Source organism: Euleptes europaea, chromosome 3, assembly GCF_029931775.1.
Source record: "Euleptes europaea isolate rEulEur1 chromosome 3, rEulEur1.hap1, whole genome shotgun sequence".
In the NCBI taxonomy this organism is placed as follows: Eukaryota; Metazoa; Chordata; class Lepidosauria; order Squamata; family Sphaerodactylidae; genus Euleptes; species Euleptes europaea.
The window spans coordinates 77,063,276-77,090,007 of record NC_079314.1 but is presented as its reverse complement, the minus strand read 5'-3'; the positions used below and the strand labels follow the sequence as shown (position 1 = coordinate 77,090,007).

The following is a 26,732-nucleotide window of genomic DNA, read 5'->3' as shown; positions in this document are numbered from 1 at the left end:
TGGCAAAGAAGAGTGTCCAGATTTTCCAAGATATGGAGATTCATCTGTCCACAAGAGTTGCCCTTCAACCTGTAAGAATTAAAACTCCTGTAAAACACTTCTTAAATTATGTTGTCATATTTGTCAATTGGTTCCTACAATGCCTCTGAAGTCAAATGTATGTTCTACCTTATTCCTGTTGAGCAAGTTTAGTCACTGTTTTGCTTTGTTAAAACTGTGACCTATAATTACATATTATGTGTTGGGTCCAGACTAAATTTTATAATGGCATAATTGAACTTTTTATTGGGTATATGTATTGGTTGGTATAGCAAAGCTGCAGTCAGGAAAGTGTGGAATCGCATTTTGTTAAACATTCTTCAATCCGGTATATTGCAGCAAACGTAGAACATAATTTTATTGAAGCTGATTCACATTCTCATGCATTTTGTAGTAAAAGACGAAACCAAAGCCTAATCTAAATAATACTATTCCCTATTACAAGTGGCTAGCTAATCCAGCAGCACCTCTTTTCAAGTATGAGATCATGGATGTGTCCTGTCTTGCTTGCATAGGAGAGATCTGCAGAAATGTCTTGCCTCACGCAAGACCATGAAGACAGAGTACAAAGGCACAGAAGGAGAAGGAGGAGTCAAGGAGAAGTTTGTAGCAGAGACAAAAAGAGGCATCACACATATACACAGTCTGGTTCTAGAGAAGAGAGTAATATGCCCCCCCCTTGTGTCTAAGTATGCCTTTAATCCAACACTTTTCTGCCTCTCCCATCCCATTGCAGCCCACCAATCTTTACCAAATGCTGCTGCTGGAGGATAAGGGACATTGAGGAATGACATGAGGAGGACCTCCAGTGGGAAGAAGGATCAGTGGTCATGACATAACTACCCCCCCTTCAGAAATGGCAGCCCATTGTTAACCATCATAATTTTCATAATATCAACTATGGTAATGCATACTGACCTTAATGTCATTAAGACCTGTCCACAACATGATGATATGACTGAATGACTGCAGATAAGCAAACAGAAATGCATTTTCTTCTTTGTTTTTTACATCAACAAGATGTGCACCGCTTGAAAACAATTGACAGTTCTGTTGCGCCACACTCCAAGGCATGCTTCCTTTGCTTACTTTATAGCAACTCTGTCTGAAAGCTGTCCAACCCTCTGAACATAAACCTAAAGACAGACATATATATTCTATATATTCCAAAGTATTTTGTGTCAGCTAAAGAAGATTTTTTATGAAAAAACAAAACATTTGGCTGCATTCAAACACCACTTCTAACAAGCATGAAAGAAAGCATTTATGACCCTGGCTTGTTGGGCTTATGAGTGTGTCTCGCTTCTACCTCCTTTACCCCTTCTTTCTTACATAGAGAATCCCAGTAAAAACTGACATAGATCACCTATGTCATATGAATGCATGAGCATGAGATACCCAGAATTAGCCCCCCAAAAAACCTGGAGGGCAAGCAATAGTGATTATATAAATGTAATATACATAAAAATCGTGCAACAACGTAAATATTGCAGTGGTGGATGTGTGCATAACCTTTGATCAAATCAACATTTAATCAAATTAGCATCACATAAACAATTAAAAACAATAAATAGCAACATTTATACATAGAAAACAATAACAGAAGGCAACAAAAGGGAGAATAATTATTAACGTTTGATTAAAAAATACAAGGTCCCAGGTATGGGAAAGTTTCAATAGTGATTGTATCTTCATCAGTATGTACAACAAAATGACTTCACATGTCCAAAATGTGAGAAGAAAAAAGCAACCAACATGCTAGCACAGTTGAAGCAGTGTTTTGTTATAGGTCTTACAGCATCAGACGTAAAAAAACCCCCACCAAATATTAAACAGTTACAGCAGACTCCATAGAACTGTAACATCAGTGACTCCTTCCAATAACAATATGACATCTGTTGTATAGCAGCAACTCTGGGAAAAACCTCTCTGCTGACCTCTCAGTTGAGGTTAAACTAGGGTTGCCAGGCAAGTGGCAAGAGGGCTGTGGGAGGGGATATGGGGGGCATGACACTGGCTGCAGTGTAACATCTCTTCTGGTACAAAAAAAAATCTCCATGGTTTTACTATATGGTTTCTGGCAATGCCTAGAGCTACCCTACATCACTTACATTTTTTTTATCAGAAGTGATGCTGCAGCTGCCATCAATTTTTTTTCTCCCACCACAGCTCTTAGCGGCAGTGGGCAATGGGAGTGGGGAACATGGCAGCCCTAGGTTAAACCAATAAAGGGTATCACTGCCATGTACCAAAATTATAATAGTAGGTTCCTGTTGCACTACCTCTTTTTCACTACCATTGTTCTCCAGAGTGATTTCATAGCAATGTAATAAGAACATAAGAAAGGCCCTGCTGGATCAGACCAAGGTCCATCAAGTCCAGCAGTCTGTTCACACAGTGGCCAACCAGGTGCTTCACTTTCTGCAGTTGAAAGAATGTTTTCTTTAGTATATCTGATTTAGAGATTTGGTAAAAGGTAAGGTAGAGGTCCCCTGTGCAAGCACTGGGTCATTCCTGACCCATGGGGTGACGTCACATCCTGACATTTCCAAGGCAGACTTTGTTTACGGGGTGGTTTGCCAGTGCCTTCCCCAGTCATCTTCTCTTTACCCCCAGCAAGCTGGGTACTCATTTCACCGACCTCAGAAGGATGGGAGTCTGAGTCAACCTTGAGCCGGCTACCTGAAACCGACTTCCGTCGGGATCGAACTCAGGTCGTGAGCAGAGCTTTTGACTGCAGCACTGCAGCTTAACACTCTGCGCACACGGGGCTCCTAGAGATTTGGTAGGATAGTGAATATATTTTGCCCTGAATCCCAACTTTGTGTAGCACTATACTCGAAAACCTTTACATTTAAAATGCCATGAAAAAAGCCAAGAATCCATAAAAATATTGTTTTAATAGTTTCTTCATTTGGATCATGCTATAATGAATAACTTGTATTTTAGGCCACCATCCAACACAATTGTCCTTAAATCTGATTATATTTCAATCCTAATAATGTTTACTTAGAAGCAAACTCTACTGAGTTCAACTACATTCGTAAAGACCAATGGCTATTCAGTAAATTTAACTGTCCTGATCATTATTAAAATTAGTTATTTCACCCTTCCTCTTAGCAGCTCATAGCCTACTCAGGGTTCTCTAGCCCTTTTTCCAAGGCAATGGCCACACACAAAACTACAATAAGTGCTTTCAGACCAGGGAGAGCAATAATGAGAATTTCAGTACACACCTGTTTCAACTTGAATATCCAATGTCTGAGACACATTCATAAATTCCAAATGCAGCTGTTTAAATTCAAATGTAAAAGTATACAAAGTTGCAGGTCTCAGATCAGTCCATTCATAGAAAGTCTCGTTGTGTTTAAAAATCTGAGAAATATTATTATGTGAAATTCCAACAGAAAAATCATTAGCCAGTGTTATCCAGTTAAACAATACACTAGTACTTGTCACCAATGTTTTGACAATATTTTGAGAAATTCCTCCTGTAACAGAAATACAAGAAAATAAGATTCCTACCATACTAAAAGTTTAATGTGCTAATGGATAAATATCTATGCTTGGATAAACACTGCGATGATTATACAAGTGGTTAAGAATGTTGGGACTCTAATCTGGAGAACTGGGTTCAATTCCCCACTCCACCACATAAAGCCTGCTGGCTGATCTTGGGCCAGTCACAGTTCTCTCAGAACTCTCTCAGCCCACGCAGAGGCAGGCAATCGCAAACCACATCTGAACATCTCTTGCCTTGAAAACACTAAGGGATTGCCATAAATCAGCTGTGACTTGACAGCACACACACATGGGTATAGGTTACCAATCACTGCATTATCAGTTACCATAACATTACATTTTGTTCTCCATACTTTCCTTGCACTTACGTGTCTTGAATGGTATCACATGTAAAAATGTCCCATTCTTCAGTGATTGTACCATTACATCATATTGCTTGTCTTCTTCTAGTAGAATCGTAAAGTTCTGCGCTCTTAACTGAGTTGTTGAAACACTTTTTACATTCTATAATAAAAAATGTGATTTTAAGGATTAATATGGCACTATGTCTGAATAACTGACAGTAGAACCCTGACTATATAAAATACCAGAGCCAGGAATGTGCAGGGTGATGGTGGTTTCTACAGCCTACATTCTGCACCGGTAAGGATTCTTCTGTCTGAAATGTGTAGGAATAGATGAGTGAAGTGGGAAGCCTACAAAGACTTGAAGGAGTCACTTCAATTTCCCCTGTATCTCCTTCCTCACCCTATTTCTCCTTTCTCTTTTCCTGGAAGCCCCCATATCCTCTCTTCTTTCCTTGCTTTCATTTCTTCTTTCCACCCACCCACCAACTAATTTTTTATCTATTCAACATCTTCAGCTGTATTTACTATTTATTTGCTTCATTCACCTTTCTACACAACGGGAATCCAAAGGACCTTACATCATTCTCCTCTCCTCTTTATTCTCATAACAACCCTGTGAGGTAGGTTAGGCTGAGAGTATGGCCAGCTCAAGGTCATCCAGTGAGCACCATGTAATGATTAAGTACAAAGCTTACTTTTGGGATGAAGTCATCTGATGGTTGATATTTTACAGTATAAAACTCTGGGTACACTCCTTCTGGAAATGTTGACCACTCCAACAAAACTGCTCTAGAAGGCTTTTCACTCTCACCACACTCCAGACCAATAGATATCTGCAAAACAATGGAACAGTATGCATTAAATAAGGGTAGTCAATGTATATTTTAACCTAAAGAGCTAGATCCCACGGTGCTCTCAAGGGTGCCTGATCCTCACGACAAATTTGGGGGGAGAGGTGTTTCGACAGGGGAAGCAGGGCAGAAAAAAATCACTTGTGCAAGCACACTCACACCCTGTTCTTTATGATGGTGCAGAGTGTGGTGATGTTGCTGTGGGGGAGGACATGGTGAGCTACCATGGCCTCCACCAGAATGGGCTTTATGTGGGCTTCTGCCTCCTCAGGGCCAGAGTGGATGCCTCATTTGTGCCAATGTCAGGGATGTCTAAAGCTTTCAAGAAGTCATTAACATCATGACACCCATGATGAGGACTTCAGAAGGTCCTGTAGGTGCAGTTCCTGCTAGCGCCACCGGGTTCATGGTGAATGCAGGGCAACTGGTCTGTTGTTGCCACAAGCTGAAGTCCCTTCATACTGCAGAGGCCTCCACCTCCTTGGCTGCTTAGGAGTACAAATTACTTTCAAAAGTACGGTTAATATTGCTATATGCAGTAGAAACAGAAAACATTATTCCTTACCTGAAATATATACTGTGTTATAATCAGTAACCAAATTGTTTTGTCCATATGGAGATTTTACTTTGGCTTCCAGTGCTCGTTATGAATCAGACTGACAAGAAGTTCTGATTAACTTATTGTCACACACTTGTACAAAAATAAGATAGCAAAAAAATAATATTAGTTTCTGGTTGCTTGTATTCATATTGCATTTTACTTTAAATTTATGACTCATGCAAAACAGCTATATTCAATTTAAGTCTTCTTTCAAATGAGATACATGCATAATCAAATACCATCAGTAGCTTAAGTGAATCTACAGTCCAAATAGCATCTTATATAGCGAAGCCGGCCAAATCATTGGATACTTAAATCCTGTGACAGGGCAAGGCAGATCTCAAACCTGAAAAGGGGCCCCAGGTGTTCAGAAAAATGTGAAATCTAACAAAAATTCATTGGTTTTTTTAAAAAAATACAAAAATGATAAAAGGAACACAGCATTTCAAGCTTCAGCTTCTCAGTAAAAGGCAGGGGGAGGGATCAGGGAGGACTCGTTGGGGCCAGGCTTGACTAGGATTCCCAGCTCCAGGTTGGGAAATTCCTGGAGATTTTGTGGTGAAGCCTGAGGAGGGCAGGGTTTGGGGTGGGAAGAGGCCTCAGCAAGGTATAATGCCATAGAGTCCACCCTCCAAATAGCCATGTTCTCCGGGGGGGGGGGCAGATCTATGTTGTCGGGAGTTCAGTCCTAATCCCAGAGAATCTCAACCTGAAGGTTGGCAATCCTGGACCTGGTTGACTATCTCTGGGTGACTTGATACCACCTGACTTGCATGACTCAATTAGGCCTGGCTGCTTGCTACTATTCAACAGCAGCCACCCGATGAAAGCCAGTGTTGTGTAGCAGCTAGAGAGTCAGATTGGGTTCTGCAAGACCCTGGTTCAAATCCTCATCTCACTGTGGAAACTCATCAGGTGATTCTGGACCAGTCAGATACTTTCAGCCTAACCTACCTCACAGGGGTGCTGGGTGGATTAAAAGGAGAGGAGACTAATGTAAGCTGCTTTGGTTCCTACTGTAGAGAAAGACTGTAGTCTTCCAAGGCTGCAGGAGGAGGAGACAGAAACTTAAGACAGAGGGGCAGATAAAGGTAGGTTGGTGGGTAGGAGATAGGGTTGCAATTCCAGGTTATGAAATTCCTGGATATTTGAGAGGTGGATCCTGAGGAGGGTGGGGTTTGAGGAGGGGAGGGGGCTCAGAAGGGTATAACATTATAGATCCACCCTCCAAAGCAGTCATTTCCTTCAGGGAAACTATGGTTGCCAACCTCCAGGTGGTACTCTTGTACTTGGCTGAAGGACATCTGAAAATAAGAAGATTCACTACTACATATACTCTTACAGGCTTTTGTACCAATATTGGACTTTTATAACACATGCAAGCCCATTTGGGGATAGTAATCATGTTATTTACTTGGCTATTTATAGCTATGAGGACAGATATATAGTTGCACTGTCATGGGTCCTGTTGTTTATGTTATGTAGCTTGTATCATTTAACACTTTGTGATATACTTTCGCTCCTGTGTTTGCTTCCTTACAACCTCCAGGTGGGGGCTGAAGATCACCCAAAATTAAAACTGCTGTTCAGATGAGAGATCAATTCACCTGGAGAAAATGGCTGTTTGGAGGTTGACTGTTGTGCGAATAAAAAGAAGGAGAATAATGGCAGCTGCTTTAGTCCCCATTGTGGAGAAAGGTGGAATATATATGAAGTAAATAAATAATAAATATAGCTGAAGATGGGAGGCAGATAGGTTGGTGAATGGTTGAGAAGGAGAGAATGAGGCAGGGAAAGGGGAGAAGAGCAGAAAGAGGAAATAGTGTGGGGAGGGGGAAAAGGAGGTGCCACCCAAGTCCATGAGGGTTCTTTACCATGCAAGTGGACTTGGTCGAGTAGCCAGCACCACACAACTGGGCCACATTTTTTCTAGGTAGATGCTGCCGGGGTGGGGGGAAGAGAGAAAGAAAAAGCTTAAGACAGAAAGGCAGATAAAGATAGGCTGGCTGTTGGGTGGGAAGGAGATAGGGTTGCCAACTCCAGGTTAGGAAATACCTGGAGATTTGGGGTAGACCCTAGTGAGGGTGGGGTTTGAGCAGGGGAGGGACCTCAGAAGGATATAATGCTATAGACTCCACCCTCCAAAGCAGCCATTTCCTCAGGGGGAACTAGGGTTGCCAAGTGAATCACCCAGAATTACAACTGCTCTCCAGATTACAGGGATCAGTTCCCCTTGAGAAAATGGCTGCTTTGTAGGATGGACTGCATGGCATTATACCATGCTGAGGTTGTTTCCCTCCCCTCACCCTCCCAATGCTCCACCCACAAATCTCCAGGAATTTCCCAACATGGAGCTGGCAACCCTAAAGGAGACTGATCTGTTGTGATTCCAGGAGATCTCCAGGCCCTATCTGGAGGTTGGCTACCCTAGAAGGAGAGAAGGAAGTAGGAAAAGGGGAGAGGCTATGGGGGCTTTCAGAAAATGGAAAGAGGAAATAGTGGGGGGAAATGAAATGCCTCCCACAAGTCTCTGCATGTTCCCACTTGCATATTCTATTGACATATAAAACTACACTAGTTTTACTGCAGTGCATTTCATCTCCTGGCAGTGGTGATATTCATTTAAATGCTGCCACACTGAAGCATCTACAATTTGTAACTGAAATTCACATGTGCCACATAAAGCACTTTTTCAGCCTTTCTTGATCTAGAGCCCAATGTGCTGCAATCACATATCACACAGGAAGAGGAAAAGCCAGAGTTATGACCTCAGCAGTATCAAGACTGCAGGCAGCAGAGCTGGGTATTATCCACATATTGGTGACATCGCAGCCCAAACTTCCTGATGACCTCTCCCAGTAACTCCATGTAGATATTAAATAGCATGGGGGATAAGATCCAACCTTGTAGAAACCCACAGACCAATAGCCATGAGGCAGAGCAGGAATCTCCCTGTACCACCTTCTGGGACCAACCTCCCAGACAGGACTTGAACCACCATAATATGGTGTCCCTTAGTCCCAGCACCGAGAGGCGGCCCAGTAGGATACTATGGTCAGTGGTATCAAAGACTGCTGAGAGGTCCAGCAGAACTAGCAGGGTCACACTATGTCTAGTTCTCAGGAAGGGGTCATCAACCAAAGTGACCAAAGCGGTCTCTGTTCCAAATCTCAACCTAAAGGCAGACTGAAATGGGTCCAAAAAACCAGTCTCTTTCAAGAACCCCTGGAGCTGAGAAGCAACCACCCATTCTAACACCCTAGTCAAGAATGGAAGATTGGAAACAGCTAGAGAGAAGTTTCAAAACAGAGAAAGCCCTATTTCTGGTAGCCTCTAGTCGCACTTCTAAAGGTAGAGACTCACAGAGCAGTACCTCTGAATAAGTTGCATGGAACACCTATGTATGGATCACTTTCTGGATCAGTTGTCATACAAACAAAAGAGTGGTGCATACATCTAACATTATTATACCCCTCATCTGGCATCTAGGATCTATAGTGCCAAAAAGCCTACTGGTGTTGTTGACTTTGGTAATATTGATCATCAGTTGGGGGGTGGACAGCCTTCAAAAACATTTGGTACTACTAAAGCTTTCACCACATCCTATGTGCAGATTGGAGTATGAGTGTTGTTGTGGCCAAAAAACTTCAAGGACCAAATTACTTTGTGACATCGGGGAGTCATGATCAGACGACACTCTCAAATTTAAATTTAACTGTGAATACCATGCTGTTCGGGAAGAAAGGAGCTGACTTTTCCTCACTGTGCTGTTTCCCCAATCAAAACTGGTCCTTCTGGGCTCCTTTTAGCCCCAGATAGAAGAAACCCTGTATTATGCCCACCTATTCCCCCAGCAGAATCTAAAAGCAGGGGTCCTGCATTTTTATTCTAATCCATGGGATTGTTGAGTAGTAATTTGTTGCATACACAATATTCATCATGAACAAAACTGGAGAGTGTATAACCCAGAATACCAAAATCTGTGATAAAGAGCCACATATCTCAATAGAGGCTCCAGAAATATCAAGATGCTAGTAATGTCAGTGAAATTGCAGGTCATGTCTGAGTGTTTAATTTCAACTTGTGGCAACAGCAATGATTTGTGCGCATTATTTTAATAGTGTATGCTAGTAAATGTCAGAGAGAAATAAACTACCACCATTCACAGGAGTGAAAAAAATAAATCAAGCAGAGAGGGAGGGAGATAACCATGTTATGGGGCTGCTAAAATATCCTTCATTTTAAGAGTCTGACCATTACTTCCGAACATGATACAGTAGCTCCATAACACTGCACAGGATAGTATGTTGACCAAGTAGACGACTGTAGAAGACTGTTAAGAATGGCTCTGCTGATGCATTTTTGGGCAGCCATTTTAAGCAATATGCCTCAACCATACATCATACCTTCTAACAAAGCTCTTTTCTACTGGTTTTCTCAGAGAAAAACAGTAGAAAAGAGCAAGAGTCCAGTAGCACCTTAAAGGCTTCTGCCAGGGTATGAGAGAAAATCCGTACATTTGTTTTAAATTAGGTGATTCAAACTTCTTAACTGGTAATCCAAATAAGTGAAAAATGTATAGCACACTATGTATAATGAAGGTGAAGGAGTGCATCCACCACCCATCCAACATACACCCAATTTCTTCAATATTTTCGCCATCAGGAGTGGACAGAATCAACTCTGTGCCAACTCTGGCTTGAGAAATTTCTGGAGATTTGTGGGAAGTGCCTGGAGAGAACGAAGCTTAGGGAGGGGAGGGAGCTCAACAGAGATATGGTGCCATAGAGTCTGCCCAGAATATCTGCTCCCTGGAACATATGGACAGGGCTACTGTGATACCCAATTCAGTGGTAGTGAGTAGGCTAGTAATCCAAGAATCAACCTTAGTAAGTATGGAGCAATTCTGCATTTCCAGCTATTACGACAATGATCCCTCACCTCCATGGGTAAATAGCATCATACCCTCACAAAAAGTATGGAATGTTGGACATTATTAAGGTTGATTCCAGGTTTACTAGCCTCCAGGTGGGGTCTGGAATTCTCCCTGAATTAACATTGATCTCCCAAGTCAGTTCTCACATTGCTTTCTACAGAGTTCAACTCTTCAGCTCACTGAGCACGGAGCAATTCTGTATTTCCAGCCACGCTATTATGACGATGATCCCTCACCTCCACGGGTAAATAGCATCACACCCTCACAAAAACTATGGAATGTTAAACGTGGTGTGCAGGACCCCTTCCTGAGACCCTGGAGAGCTCTTGCCAATCAGCTGAGACCATACAGACCATGCTAGACCAATGGTCTTATTCAGCATAAGGCAGCTTTATGTGCTCCTCTCATTTTAACATTAAAAATACTTAAAACAGCCCCTCAATTGCTAAGGGAGAGTGGCATCCCAAAAGGCAGGAAGGGAATATTGTAGCAGTGATCTTGCCCACCAAAGCTCATGCCACATCAGAATCGTCCGTTAGCCTATAAGGCAACTTGTTTTTCAAGGCAAATAAATGTGTTGGCTCCAATGGTAACAAATCCAGCACATCCCATAAACCAACAGTGGAAAAGAGCAAGAGTCCAGTAGGACCTTAAAGACTCACAAAAATATTTTCTGGCAGGGTAGGAGCTTTCGTGAGCCACAGCTCACTTCTTCAGATACAGCTAGAATGTGAATCCATCTGTCTAGCTGTATCTGAAGAAGGGAGCTGTGGCTCACGAAAGCTCATACACCCTGCCAGAAAATATTGTTGTGAGGCTTTCAGGTGCTCCTGGACTCTGGCCCTTTTCTACGACTGCAGACAGACTAACACGGCGACCCACCGTGAACCAACAGAGTGGGGGAAAATGGGTATCGAAATGGACACAAGTGAATGATCTGAAACAAGCAAACACAAACCCGCAAAAACACGGGCTCTGCGAAAAGAAGACTTCTGCCAAACCAACCCGACGCCGGCCGCCTCCCCCCTTCGCATGCGCGCATCCACCGGGGGAAGGCAAGCCCTCCGAGGCCCGGGCGACGTCTCCCCTCCCCAGGCAACCCGGCCAAAGCGCGCCGGCCGGAGCTCGGCTGCGCGCAGACGCCCCCTGCTGGCCGGGGGAAGGAAAGGCCCGCCTCGGTGCGCTCACCTCTCTCGCCGAGGCCGCCGCGAGCCAGCCGCCCTCTCTCGCTCTCCCACGTCGGCTCTGGCCGCTTTTGCCCTTGTCCCTTCTCTCGGCTGCGGAGGGGCTGGACTCCAAGGCAACGTGGGGAGGGAGCGGAAAGGAGGGCTCGGAGCTGGAGAGCGGAACTGGGAGGCTTCCTCGGGAGCAGGTGCCTCCCTCCCTCCAGCATAGGGACGGGTTCAGTGGTCTTCAGGCGCTAGGGGAAGCATCGCTTCTCTCCAGGATCAGAGGAGCAGGCCTATTATCTTAGGTGCGGTGGAACCCAGGCAGGCTGGTGCTGCGGCAGCCGTCTTGTTGGCGGGCTTCCTAGAGGCCCCTGGCTGGCCGCTGGGTGAACACACCGCTGGACCTTGGTCTGACCCAGCAGGGTTTTTCTTATGTTCTTACAATGCTCTTAGAAAACTTTACGTTAAAAGGAAATTTCATCTGAAGTACAAATTGCCTTCCATTTTTCAAAAACCCTACAGACCACATCTTTTTTTTTTTTTAATTCTGGGAAGGAGGTGGAACACACTATCACTTAACTGTTAAAGTCAACATAACTTTTTTTTTAATAGTAGAAAAGGGCAAGAGTCCAGCAGCACCTTAAAGACTAACAAAAATATTTTCTGGTAGGGTAGGAGCTTTCTGAAGAAGTGAGCTGTGGCTCACGAAAGCTCCTACCCTACCAGAAAATATTTTGTTAGTCTTTAAGGTGCTCCTGGACTCTGGCCCTTTTCTACTACTGCAGACAGACTAACACAGCAACCCACTGAATTTTGTTTTAAGTTCAGTTGTCTTTTCAGTATTTACAGTTCTTCTGGCCTGTATATGTGTGTGTGTGTGTGTATTTAAAGTGCCGTCAAGTCGCAGCTGACTTATGGCGACCCCTTTTGGGGGGTTGTCATGGCAAGAGACTAACAGGTGGTTTGCCAGTGCCTTCCTCTGCACAGCAACCCTGGTATTCCTTGGTGGTCTCCCATCCAAATACTAACCAGGACTGACCCTGCTTAGCTTCTGAGATCTGACAAGATCAGGCTAGCCTGGGCCATCCAGGTCAGGGCTTCTGGCCTAATGAAGCGTAAAACTAGAGGATCCATAACCGTACAGATTTCAGTGGTAGGGTTGTGCGCCTAAGAAGGCAAAATTCAGGCTTGAACCCATTCCTTTTAACGTGGCGTGCTTCTGTGGTTGGCCCACAGAGATCATATGAACTCCACCTGGGGAAGCCATCTTTTTGCCAAGGTGATAAGACAAAAGAGTGTTTGTTGAGAAGTCCTACACTTACTAAGGTGGTGAAAACTTACACACAAGGACTTGGTACCTTAAGACAGTGGTCTTCAACTTTCCCAGACCAAGGAGGGAAAGCCAAGTTGCAACAAGGCAGGGGGCAGCTGACCAAGAAAGCTGGGGACAGGAAAAAAGCTGAATAGTGAGGAACAAACCAATGGAGCTATGGAGGAATCCTGTCCAGCACTGAGAGACTGAGATTTTCCATACTGCTGCTCCTCTCAGTTCGTATAGAAAAAGAGGTGAAAGATGCAGCACCCTTGTTCTCTCCACCTGTGCACTAGCAGCAGGTCCTTCCAAAAACCAGTGTGCGTTTGCACACAAAAAGACAGCTGTGTAGGGGCTCACAATCCAGCAAGTGTAACTCGACAGCTCCACTGAGGACTACAACAAATGGGCTGGTGACTACTACCTTAAGAAGCTCTATTCTGTATTTTAAAAAAATCCTGGGATCAGTGCTGTGTACCTTCCCAAGTTTACCTTTGGAGGAAGGAAGGTAAACTCATCTAATTGCTATATAGCCAACCGTAATTTTTTACAGGTATAGGGTCCCCATTTAGCCCAGGACTGAAACACCTGCAATACTGAGTTGATGCAGAGACATGAATTATACAAACAAGCATACTAAAATGTAAAAAGTCAGCCAGAGGGTCTAAACTTGTGATAATACACACAACCTGAACCTTCCAAAGGAAACCCCTTTTGCACAAAATGAGGGGAAGAGAAGGTGCTGGAACAATGTAATCTTTTGTCCACTTTAAGATATCATACTATACTCTGTAATACATTAAACATAAACAAAAAATGAATCTAATTTTAGAAACAATGATACAAAACTACTTGTTCTGTTAGGATATCCCTAGATAATCAGTTTCAGTACAATTAAGTAAAGGTAAAGGTCCCCTGTGCAAGCACCGGGTCATTCCTGACATCACATCTCGACGTTTCATTTATCTATTTGTTGCGCAGAATCACTTGAAGACAGAGGCTGTATTAGATGATTTTTAACTATACATTTCTAAAACTTTACAAACTATTTTTTTTTATTTAGTTGTTTGAAGGCTAGGCATTTCTACCATCCCAGTGCTTGAGAGCAGAAATGCTTTGTTTGCTTGCATTTTTTTAAAGGATGAAAACGTATACAGCTTTCCTTCTGCTTTCTGCCTACTCACTACCACTGAATTGAGTATCACAGTAGCCCTGTCTACATGTTCCAGGGGGCAGATATTCAGCTTGTATGTACATGTGCTCGTAAAGAAGAGCCAAAGCACGTTTTTACAAATGCAACTAGAGAGCACTACCTGGATAAAACGAGTTGTTTCAGATGTTCAGCTGTACATGTGTTTAATGTAACAAGAGATGCACATACAAAGAAAAATCGTATACACTGAACATAAATCATATCTGCATTCACTGTAACTTATGAACAGGGCTAGTGTTGTCTTTGAATGGGGAATCTGTTGGATTATTGTGCAAAGGTTAAAATATGGTAGGGGCACACATTCACTAACTGTCTGGAGAAATCCAAGTATGAAGCAATTGCATTACAAATTTTTCTACCACTTTTCTGCAGCTGTCAGCTGTAAGTGAAGACTTATAAACAGAGCAATCTTAAGTAATCAGCAAAACACTCCTTTACAAACAAAACAGGTTGCTCTATTTTAATTAAATTCCTCCTCCCCAAATGACAATGTTTTCTATTCATTGGGTCACCATAAGTCGGCTGCGGCTTGACGGCACTTTACACACACAAACTTTCTAGTGAGCATAGGGTTAACCCCTTGTTTGGCAGGAGTGGTTCAGGTTGTTTAGGATAGGGTTGGGATAACTGTCAAGCAGCCTGAAGCATTGGGAGTGATGAAAGGTCTTTGCCTTGAGAAGGAATGCCCTTGGTAGTGAGTTGCATTGAGCCAAACCTGGTAGAAGCTTATGGCACATTAGGGAAGGGAATTAAGCTTGGCATCCATTGGCACATTGTGCAGACAAGGAAAGGCGAAGATGGTATCGCTGGCCAAGTTTGAGTCAGGATGAATTTGCCCACCATAGTAAGGCAGTCTAGCGCAGCCCACCTCTCAAAATTTTACATTACCATATTTAGGTTATGACATAGGTCAGTCATCTAAATAAACCGGTTAAACCCATACTTGTGTGTTTTGTGTCTTTATCTGGGGAGAGATGACTGGGACAACAATACTTTACACACAAATATGCAGAACATCCCTAATGGCCCTTTTGTGAGGAAAAAGCAGCTTCAAGAAGGGCCTGTTTTGGCAAAGGAGTGGCTGGTGGAGGGATGCTTAAGCCTCTTTTCTGCAAACTTTTTTCCCTTTCCAATTTGCCCTCTTAACTACTTTCCCCAAATCGCGGGTGGGGGGAGGAGGAATTTACAGTGAGAAAATGGCAATCAAGGAAAAGGTTCAGCATCTCCTTTCTCTGACCCTTCTCCATTCAAAATGTTTCTCTTCTGAAGCTGTTTTTTATCTGAAAGGGGGATCAAAATAGTTAGCCCCTGCATTAGTTTCCCACTCCCAAGGAAACCACAGTAAAACTCCTAGATGAAAGACCACTTTATAATAATTTAGCAATAATAAGTAATAGTTTAGTTCAAATGTCTTTCAAAATATTTTTATTAATTGAATTGCAGTGCTACATATATCAAAGCAAGAACTGTGTTTAAAAGTAATGCATGGTTTACTAAATCAATACAAAATCCATCATGTTTCACATTTAAACTGGCTAAATTATATCTGGGAATACTATGAACAGTTTGCACAGTTCCTGTCACTATGTGATCAGTCCAAATTAATTAGCCATCTCTGTCAATTAGCTCTCAATTGATGACCAGTTCAAATATACAATCTCTGAGAAAGTTTCACATGACTGATACCATGAAAGACTTCTTAAAGAGAGTTGCTTGTCTGAACATATCTGCATGTGAAAATCTCATCCCAGATGCATCGTCCTGAATAGAAACCATCAGGTTCTTCTTAATGTACTTCTAGTCCGATTTGATTCATTATTTCGTTTGTAGGTTTCCCAATTCCTTGTGATATTATCACTGCCCATGTAGCATACAAAATATATACACTATTTAAGAGCTGTACATTTGTTATAGCAGAACAGTTACAATTATAATAATAATAGTTATCAAATATTTCAATTTAAACATTGGCAAAATATTTTAAATGCAAAAGCAAACAAAAGGTGTGTTTATTTTTAAGTTAACAGAAGCAAATGTATTTTCATCAGGCTTTTTGTTATCTTTTAATACAAGGTAATATAGAAAATATTAATTCTCTTTTTGGTAAAAACTTAAATATAAACTGTATCGCAAAATGTCAAAAGTGGTTAATCTGAAGTTATTAGATATACTTTAAAACTATTCCGTTAGGCTGCCCATAGGTAGGGTTGTCAGCTCCGGGTTGGGAAATATCTAAAGATTTAGGGGGTGGAGCTTGAGGAAGGCGGTGTTTGGGGAGGGAAGGGACTTCAGTGGAGTATAAGGCCATAGAGTCCACCCTGCAAAGCAGCCATTTTCTCCAGGTGATCTCTGTCACCTGGAGATCAGTTGTAATAGCAGATCTCCAGCCACCCCCTGGAGGTTGGCAACACAAAAAGGACACAAAAAAGTAGCATATGCATGGTTAGAAAATTCTTTTTGAGATATTTTGGATGTTTGGTATTGAGTTTCTATTTTGAAAGCGGCTGACTTTGGTCAGCTCAAACAGCCACTCTCCTCCTGCCCTTGAAATGCCAAGAGTAGCTATTGCTATCTGGGCTGGCAGGTGGGGTGGGGGGAGGGTTGCTGCTGTTTTTCGTTCGTGTTCTTTTTATTAATTTTATTCCTTGTTAGTAGCATTGTTGAATGCCACAGCATTTCTTTTAAAAAAATTTACTTTTATTTTAAATAATTGGTTATTTAGTTATATGCCTAATTGATGAACACGCCTTGGGGGGCTGTTCAGATCATTTGTGAGACCTTCGGGTTGCTGCATTTTTTTCTCTTCAATTATAATTATCTTAGTTGTTTCGACCTTGAAGCAACAGGTAGTATTTACCACGTGGAACCTATCTTAGGTGTTTTGGTTACTCCCCCAGCTCAAGTTTAGAATATTTTATTTTATTTGGATTGACCAACAGGGAAGGGAAGGGAAGGGAATAGAACAGGTGGAGAATAGCCAGCCTGGTTATCAAGACCCAGCCATGTATTAAAACTACTCAGCCGGTAGTATCTATGTAGTTGTAATATGATAAGTTAGGAGTTTAGGGGGTTAATATTTACCAGAAACTAATTAGTCCACATATCTGAACAAGAGAAGTAAATTACCATAAAATGAATTAACTGGTGTATACATGCCAATGTATAATTTTGCTGCTGTAGCAGCATCAAGTTTTGAATAAATGTGTTTGAATATTAGAAAAATATATTAATTATATATTTATTAAATCTGAAAAATCCCAGTAATAAACATATAAATTCCCTGTTTGAATGAATAATTATTGTAGAATAATCATCTACAAAATTAGTCACATTCTTAATTCCACTGACATGAACAGTCTGTAGGCTCTGGGATGACATACATAACTTCAGTGCCATTTCCTGAGCAGTAGAGTGGTACAGTTAGATTCTGCACTCCATTTTCACGACAGCATTTACAGAATCTCAAATGGCTATCAATGTTGACATTAAAAATTGTGGCAGAGGGGCATTTTCCATCGCAAGAAGCCACATTTATCTGTTAGAGAAAGGGAAGGAAAGTCAAATTTTATTGTCCAATTTTTTAAAAAAAAACATTAAGACACCAGATAAAGCAGTTTCGTAGGCTGCACTGAGATGACACGAGCCATGCTTTTCTCATTACAAGAACAAGGAGGAAGCCTTCAGACGTGTTCACACACACCCCTTCACTTCTGCACTGAACTTGAATTAGAACTGCAGTTTTCCATAACTTCCAAATCAGGCACTGTCAGCGCTGCCAAAAGCCACCATGGGCCCCCCAGACAAAGTTTTATCTGCCCCCCCATGCCCCTGGTCCAAAATAAATATCATAAATCGCTTGGCTCTCTGTTACTGTGAACTGAGTGATAATTGTCCATTAGGAAACATTAAAAGAAAGGGGGCATATTATTAAAGAATAAATTTTACTTCACATCATTCAGTAGTTTATAAGCTTCTATATTTATATAGCTTATGTCTCTATATAAGCATTCATAATTGTGTTAAAGAAACAGGGGCAGCTTTCCTCAGCTCTTTTCAGCCAAACTGACAAAAATGCCCTCCTCTTCTCCTTATTAAAGATCATGAAAACTTGCTTGGTCTCTTTGTATCAGCTCTGAGGATTCTCTAGTCATCAACTCAGTTTGCACAGAATACGCCTCTCAATATTTCTGTCTTTGGCCTTGTGTCTAATTTTGCAATTTTAGATGTACATACATACATGCATGTGTGTGTGTACCAATTTATTAGTTCTAACTTCTAATCTCAGACTTCCCATGTGCTTTAACTAAGTCTAAAACAAGATGCATTTTAAAACCACAAATTATAGTCCAATATTTAATTTGTTTGCTTTGATATAAACTGAAACTAAAGTATTTCAAAAAAATCATTGCTAAAAAAGGGAAGCAAACAGCACCATCCCGGAAGTCTAAGCATCTGTCTGTTTGCTCTGCCTGTCCTGTATATTCCCAGTCCGCCGCAACCCTGGGCACTGTAACAAACTGCAGTTTCTTTCTTACTGGGCTGTCGGCAAGAAATAAACCATAATTTGTTGAAGTGTCTGATTCAGATGTCATTTCAAATTACATTTAGTTCTAAATCAGAAAATGTTCAATCAAAATGTTTATTGTAATGTTGTACTGTAATGCTGCTAGTCTTAAACTACAGCTATTTCTATGTTAGTGTGTACAAACAAGTACTTACATTTGAAAGCTCACACAACTGAGCTATCATAATTCAGCTAATTCCTTTAAAGTGTATTCTAATGATATGACTGTACTAAGGCATATCCATTCTCAGAGGCTGCCAATCTGAGTAGGGTTGTGTATCCGATTGTTTCCGATCCAAGTGCCTAAAATTACCTGTTCAGTTTTGGTTTGGAAATACCTAAAACAAAACAGGAAATTTTGAGCTCTGGTTTGGATCATAAATATCTGAACACAAAGACCCTCTACTTGCATTTTACTTGCATTTGTTATTAAAGTAGATACACTATTGGCACTCTTCATTTCTAAGAGGATAGTTAGACAATTCAGTGTATTTGTCAGGTGAAGATAATTATATTTTCTACTCCTCCAGATTCAGATGTTATTCCAAGAGCAAGAGATCACCACTTCTGTCATGTGATGGTAGAAGCAATTAAATCGTAAGCACATTTATGAGTAGGAGAACACGACTAAGACAAGAGATTTCCCAGATGTCAGGGCAATAAGTGGGACCTGTTTAAGTATTTACTTAGCATAGTTATAAGTCACCTTTTACTAGATGGTTTGTTTATATAGCCTATAATGACTAGAAAATGCAAAAACTTTAGCCAGCTGTACTTACAGGGCTTCGACTCACGCAGTCATGTTTCCTTATAGTTGTTCTTACTGTGACTTTTTGGCAGATCTTCTCATCCCTTTTGCCTGATGAAATGTAAAATAAAGTCCACATTCATTCATTGATATATTTGTTGCTAAGGATAATATAATACTCAGAATAAAATTAACTCACTGTACACATATGCCATTACTCCTTTTAGAAGTATGCCAGTACTTTGGATTATGCGCTAGTGTTTTACAAGTATCTTGCTTTTCCAAGGGGATTTCTGGAACACCTCTGAGCATAACAAGTATAGTTGTCCTTTCCCCCCTTGATTATAGCTTCTTACACTCAGAGGCTGCTCCAGAAGTTCTGTTGAGTTTTGGGAACCTCCTGTCAGGAAAATTGACAAGTAGGAAGCTTGGGAGATCCATTTGCAAGTGTATATTATACAATGCAACCCTCTGGATTAAAGCCACAGTACAGCTATAGTTATTTCAGTTTCTTTAGTAAACTTTTTCAGAATAAGTTTGAGATGTAGCAAATTTTCCAGTAGATTCTATGTGGGCATGGAGAAATATTTCTTTGTGTGTGTGTGTGTGTGTTAAAAATAAGATTTTAATCAGCTAATATTCCCATGTTCACTGAATATATGAAGAAAACTCAAGGAAAAAGTGTTATTATTGCTTAATATTTAATGTTTTAAACAGGTACATTTGAAGACTGAATTCGGTTATTAAAATTAACAATCAAGGAGAGGAGAATGATGCAAACCACTTTGGGTCCCCAAAGGCAGGGTATAAATGAACTAAATAAACAAGGAAAGCAGATTACATTTCAATATTCATTCAGAAACATAACAGATCCTACTAAATAAAATCTTTAATGAACTCAATGTCGCTTGAGAAGTTCCAGCTCACAATTAACACCCTTGACTAGATTTTACAATGGAATTTAGAATAAAGCCTCATGTTTGCCCAAATGTTTGCACACTTGCATACCTTGCATGTGTATAACGTTCAGCATGAAGAAGCCCTTGCCTACTCGGGCAGGCTTTGCTCACATGACCAGTCTACACCTTTTACAGCAAACAGACCTCTAGACAGCTCATTTTATATTGGCCTCAATTCATACTGAAGATTCTGCATGTCGTGAGGGAGTACATTTAAGTTAAACCCATTTAATCTAAAACCTACATGCCGGGGCTAAGAGCCAGACTTGAAAAGATGATAACCTGGCAGACAGATGCAACACATTATCTCATATGTTTCTCTCATTCGCTGTCTTTTGTTCTAGTGGTGATAATGGTAGTGGTAGAAATTCAAGAAATGCATGCAAAGATACATGCAGAAAGTTACTTTAGTCTAGAACCTAGGGTACATAATTCCTACCCAATAACACTATCTGGCAGATAAAGAAAACTAATAAACAGATAAATCATGCAACAAAAATTAACTGACTTGAAACATATGTACTAACCCCACATGTAGTGATCAAAGCAGACATAAATGTATGTGCTATGCAAAATAAAGATACAACTGATACTGCAATCCTAGTAGAAATAATTTTTAACAATCTACTTCACCGAAAAGCACATGCCTGGGCAGGAAAGACATTTTACTTTATCAGAACAGAAAACTGTAAGGCACCAGGTTTTGCTTCTCTTCCAACTTGAATGTTTAGAATATGTTACAAAGAATCAGATGCAAGTGAAAGCATGCTGTGCACTACCTTCATTCAATATCAATGTTATTAGTGCATATTAAGCACAGGTTTGTACTACTAAATTGTCAAAATAAACTTTAATATGGATTTTGGCTCCTTTAAGCCCCTTTTTCTTACTTTGTTAAGTGAACAGATTACCTTATTCACTTTGTCAGTTGCTAGATAACTACTCACACTCACTCACTCACACACACACACACGAGAGAGAGAGAAAGAGAGAGAGAGAGAGAGAGAGAGAGAGAGAGAGAGAGAGAGAGAGAGAGAGAGAACCTTTTTGTAGATACAAAACCAATTCAGTAAGGCAATTTGAATTCATTAATCTGTGTCTCTGTACAGATCGTCCTTACTGGATTGGGATTATTCTGCTTTAAAATCATTGGAATGTTTCTGAATGCTGTCTAAAATTGTAATGTCTAAAATGAAAAGGATTTATAACATGAGTCTTTTCTCAAGACTGACATGGGTATGCTGGGAATCTGGGAGTGGATAAGTTACTCAGTGTTAAATAACTGGCTCAGCAGCTAACATCCTGTTTCCATTTAAATCTATTATATTCGTTTCGATTTTTAGTCTATCCTTCTAAAACTGTAATTTAGGATGATTACTGGGCCGCTCTAAATCTTCATGTGAGTGCTAACACATACATGGACCATACACTAAGCAAGTTCATCATCTGAGGGGTTAGTTCTATCCAAGTCTGAACTGGCATTTAAAGTAGTATCAAAGGATCCCTTCCCCCCAGGAAAATATTTTCTTTGTAATGGCCAATTAAAGACTCTGTTCTCCTTGTAATCCTTCATATCCCTCTGAAACTTTTAAATTTGATTTCCTTAAGTTCAGTAAATTGCTTTTGTATTTCTTTTATCTAAAATACACATTTCTCCCATGTTTGTTTTGATCTTATCTTTCAATGTCTTAATTTCTTTTTCCATTTTCAAAGTTTCTACCATAGCTCTGTCAGTGAGGCCATCAGGTCCATGGAGCACTTGTTCAAGATAGCAAACCAGCACTCCTTAAATTTGTCATTATGAGGGAATGTCCCTGGGGTCTTTTTCATATGGAGGCCCCTAGGTTAAAACATCAGTTTATTCTTCATGTAGTGTGTATGTACTAGTAGACTGGGACCACTGAGGAAGGCCTTCTTGGTGAAAACATGTCTAGTCCATGTATAATGTTTCATTGGATGAGTCTGGGACACGTTGGCCTTTTATGCATGGTCTGTTTCCACTGGATATGCTGCTCTCTAACTGCACAGTATTTGCAGTTGAATTCTCAAAACACTATGCACAGGGCCTTCCCCCCTCCCGAAGAAATTCTGGGAGTACCTTGTGATCACTTATGCATCCCCAGCAAAAATGTGGAGCTTCTGAATTACACATGAGTCCCTCCTCCTGAAAACACTGCTTTCTAATTGTCTGTAGTGTATTTTTTAAAAAATACATCACCAGCCCCGCAGAGGGATTCTTTCATTTGATCTGAACCGAGTGGCCATTTTACAGCCAAAGCAGAGAAGGGTCCAGGCAACCCCCCCCCCCCCAACCAATTTGTTTCTGGTTATCTCAATGCAGGGGTCATAAGAACATAAAAACACTCGCACGGTCATTTGTGACCAGTTCATCGTTCCATCTGTACTTCCCTCTTTACTGGATGGCTCCCTTCCAATTGTTCCCAAGCCCCATGGCCTTGCGGAGTCCCTGTTCACATTGGGAGGAGGAAAATAGAGTTTTGTTGTCATTGTTAGGAGGGGCGCATCGTGGGGAAGTGAGGAGTACCAGCTGGATGCCAGTGGAGGGAGGATGCCCTGCCGAGCCCAGCTGCTACTTCCTGCCTTCTCCTCCCCAGCTGCATGTGATCTCCAGCCCTGCCCATCAGGCTGCCAACTGGGATGTGGCTGCCCTTCTCCCAGTCTCTCTTTAGCTCTCAGGCAAGGTTGGGGTGTGCCTTACAACCTCCCTATGAACCTACAGAGGGGGGTAGCCTTGCATGCCTCAAACGTTTGCACAAAATCAATCTTTCACATCACACTTGAGAGTAGAGAGAGGACTTTAAAAGGTTCTGGACAGTCCTGGAGTTACATATATTTGCTACAAAGGCGGATAATCTGGAGTGAGAAATCTGGATTTTGAGACAGAAAAGGGCTTTCGGTCAGCTCAAAGAAGAATTTTCTGGGGTTGGGGAAATAGCAGCGTTCTCTCAACTCTAACAAAAATAGTAGCGTTCTCTCAACTGTTCAGTCTGAAACTGACCCACACGCACTGTGAAACTGATCAAACAAGCTCTCACTAGTGCATTCACAAATGGCTTCGAGGGATTGGAGGACAGACATGTGGGAAGGAGAAGTGAGAATGGGCATGAGGAAAACCCGAAATGACAAGTACGCACAGGATTGGCTTTTGATTTGGGATCGAAGCAGATTTTAAACTCGGGGTAAACAGCATCCTGAAAACATGGGGAAACCGTGAGGGGAGAGCGAGGCAACTTCTGAAGGTTGGAAAATACATGCATAATTAAAACAAAGCCCTGAAGTAGTCAGGGGTGACCATGACAGGAACAACCTGTGTATAAAAGCCATTTAAGGAACTGCAAGAGGTGTTTAGTGTATTGCAAAGTTTGTGACTTGTATGGCCTAGAAGCCTGTTCTGTTTTTAATGTGTTTTTAAATGCACTCCTGGATTAAAATATATTTTAATTCCTTTTTATAGCATTACCCTTAACCTCCTAGGTTTCCAATTCAGTTTTGGGTTGGGTTTGCCCCTTTTGTATGGATGGATACACATGCAGGAGCATTACGGGATTATTGTAGGGGGGCTCCATATGAAGAAGACCCGAGGGACGTTTCCTCATAATGACAAATTTAAGGACCGCTGGTTTTCTACTTTGAACAAATGCTCAATGGACCTGATGGCTTCACTGATAGAGCCTGCTATGGTAGAAAGCATTAGAATGGAACAAGAAATTAAGAAATTGAAAGATACCATCAAAACAAACATGGGAGAGAAGGGGTTCTCAGATATGAAGGATTATGAGGAGAACAGACTATATAATTGGCCATCATGAAGATCTTCCCGGGGAAAAAACTCAATTTCCTTTGATACTACTTTAAGTACCATTCACTAAGCAAGAACATCTTCATTTACTTCAGTGTTAGCTCTAAACTTGCCTTGTTGCATATGTACTGCTAACACATCAGAGAAGTTCTTGCATTACAGGAAGCTTCACTGCATACCACAGTTTAGGGCTAGCAATCAGATCAGATAACAAAATAAACACATATTACCACCAATTCATATATTACAGTTTTTCTATGCAAGAAGTAATTTTATATAGGAAATAAGGTGCACCAGGTGTGTAGATTATCACATTGTAGCCAATTACATATATGTGTTGGCACCTCATACAATTATCTAAATGAACAATGCCAGTTGTACATAATACAGAATGAGGGAACTGCATTAGGTGGTAAATTCTGCATGCTACTGAAGAATAGGAAATTATGACTACAGTTACACATTATTGCCTACATGGAACTGGTTTTTATAAATAAAAGCAATATATGACATGGCAGTAGTGGCTAGGCACTTAGTGCTTCAGGAAGTAACTGCTTTCTTCTCAGTGACGACCAAGGGAGAGGGGACCCTGATGCCCTAACCAGCAAATTTCACAAAACAGAGGTGGTATCTGGGTCAGTCCCATGCAATGCACTGTATTATGTCTTTGCTGGGCTCAACGCTTGGTTGTGCACCTGCATGGTCTGTCCCAGATAGCCTCTGCCTCCACCACCATTTCCTGACATCCACGGGTAAGGACACAGTTAAGGGCACTGGGGCCCCTCTCCCTCAGTTACCACTCACACGAACCAGCCAGTTACTGCCTATTGCATCATTGCACCAGACACTGTTGTGTTCTTAAGCTAGGAAAGGAACAATGCTCTAAAAACATTATATGCCTGAGCACTGGATTTTATAGTGTACTGGTCTTCTTCCAAGAAACCACTAAATATATGTTTGATGACAACTAGCCACTCTGAAGACCATTAACAGTATTATTTATACCATTGCTATTCACACAAAGTCATAATTATCTCTATCAAGAATACTAACATTTAAAAAAGTTATTTTTTTAAAAAAAGGAAGGAAAGAAAATACATTATTAAAAATCATAATACCTGGTTCACAATTAATATTATCAGTAGAGACTACGGGGCTAATGGCAAAGGGTAATACACCCCGTCCAGAACCTGGCAGAATTATTGGGAACATAAGTTGCTTGTAATATAAAAACATTTTTACGTAAATGACATTGTATTAATTCTTACACTGCCAACTGTAATTGTCCTTGCATATGAAAAGGAAGGAGATAATCCTGTTGCTCTAAATTGCTGATAATCCTAGGCTTTAATGCTCCCCTGAATAACAAGTCTACAATGTTTACAAGAGGTTTTTTAAAAAATATTTCTATGGGCATCTTATGACTCTGGCAAGGTAAGAATTAAATATATGAACCCACTTAGCATGCATTTAATCATTCTCCTTTTTAAAAGATTATTGGTGCCCATTAAAACCCAAAGAGTTGCAAGCTATACTTGTAGCTGACTTCTGCTTTACCATAAAGCACATGCTTTTAGTTTTTTTTAAAAAAAGAACATTCTCTATTAGCATGTAAGAGTGCATTTTTGTTACGTGTTTTTCTTAGAAGCCGTCTCAGCACACAGTTCTGAAGTATAACAATGCTTTTCCCCTGAGACTACTGAATACTGTGCAAACTAATAATTTTTTTACACCAGATAAAGTAGGAAATACTTCTATCCACTGACTGAGGAAATTTTCATATAAATAAAGGAGAAAGAAATATGGCTTAATTGAGATAGTAAGCTTCAACAATCTAATTAAATAAATTCTTATTGGGGGGTTTTCCCTTCCTGTCTTTCTCTCTCTGGTTTTTTGCCATGATATGTACAGGATTCATACCAGACACCCTGAGCCCAAACTGGTAGGAAAGAATAATGCAAACACATAAAGAAATACATGGCTTCAAGCTGTATAATGTTTTCAAAGCAAAAGGTGAACATATATTGTGCTATGTGCATCTCTAGAGTTACTCTTTGCAGCACAATATAGAACTAGATTCATGTTTTCCCCAGATATTATTAACTAGGTGGAAAAATTAGGTTTCAGCAATAACAAAAAAAAAAAAACCCTTATCCCTATAAAACCCATGACAGAAGATCCTAAACCCAACACTAATTTCTTTCAGTAGAGGCTCCAAATAAAATCTGAAACATCATATCTTGAACTTTTTCTTTCGACATATGTGCACATATGGTTCTGGCAATAAAAGACCTTAAAAACAACATCACTTTTAGTCATTTCCATGTTGCATTTGGAGGGATTTGGTTATACTCCAGAAGGGAAAAAAGATTTAAAAATCACCATGTGAGCAGCCATATAGAGCAAGACTTATCAATGACTTTTGTTAACTATATATATTTTACATGATTTGGGGACAGCATGCTTTTTCTTTCCTTATGTCCCATAAAAGGAGTTGTAAAATACACAGCTATCCAAAACCAAAGCCAAACTAGCATACAACTAGCAGTGAATGCAGCTTTCTTTACTTACAGGTCTTGCAGCAGCCATCGTTATATGTCTGTACAGTGCCTCCATTCTAGGAAGATACAATGGAAATATTTCAAAAAAGA

General features: G+C 40.8%; 1 protein-coding gene across 1 annotated transcript in view; it reads right to left on the bottom strand.

Moving 5' to 3' along the window:
- Positions 1–17,303: 17,303 nt before the first annotated feature.
- OTOGL (otogelin like) overlaps positions 17,304–26,732 on the bottom strand; it is a 118,895-nt gene continuing 109,466 nt past the window's right edge. Inside the window, exons 55-57 of the mRNA XM_056846517.1 lie at positions 26,653–26,698; positions 19,334–19,413; positions 17,304–17,525 (exon numbers count right to left, since the gene is read on the bottom strand). Coding sequence (XP_056702495.1) covers positions 17,325–17,525; positions 19,334–19,413; positions 26,653–26,698 — 327 coding nt within the window. The 3' untranslated portion in view covers positions 17,304–17,324. The remainder of the gene's footprint in view (positions 17,526–19,333; positions 19,414–26,652; positions 26,699–26,732) is intronic.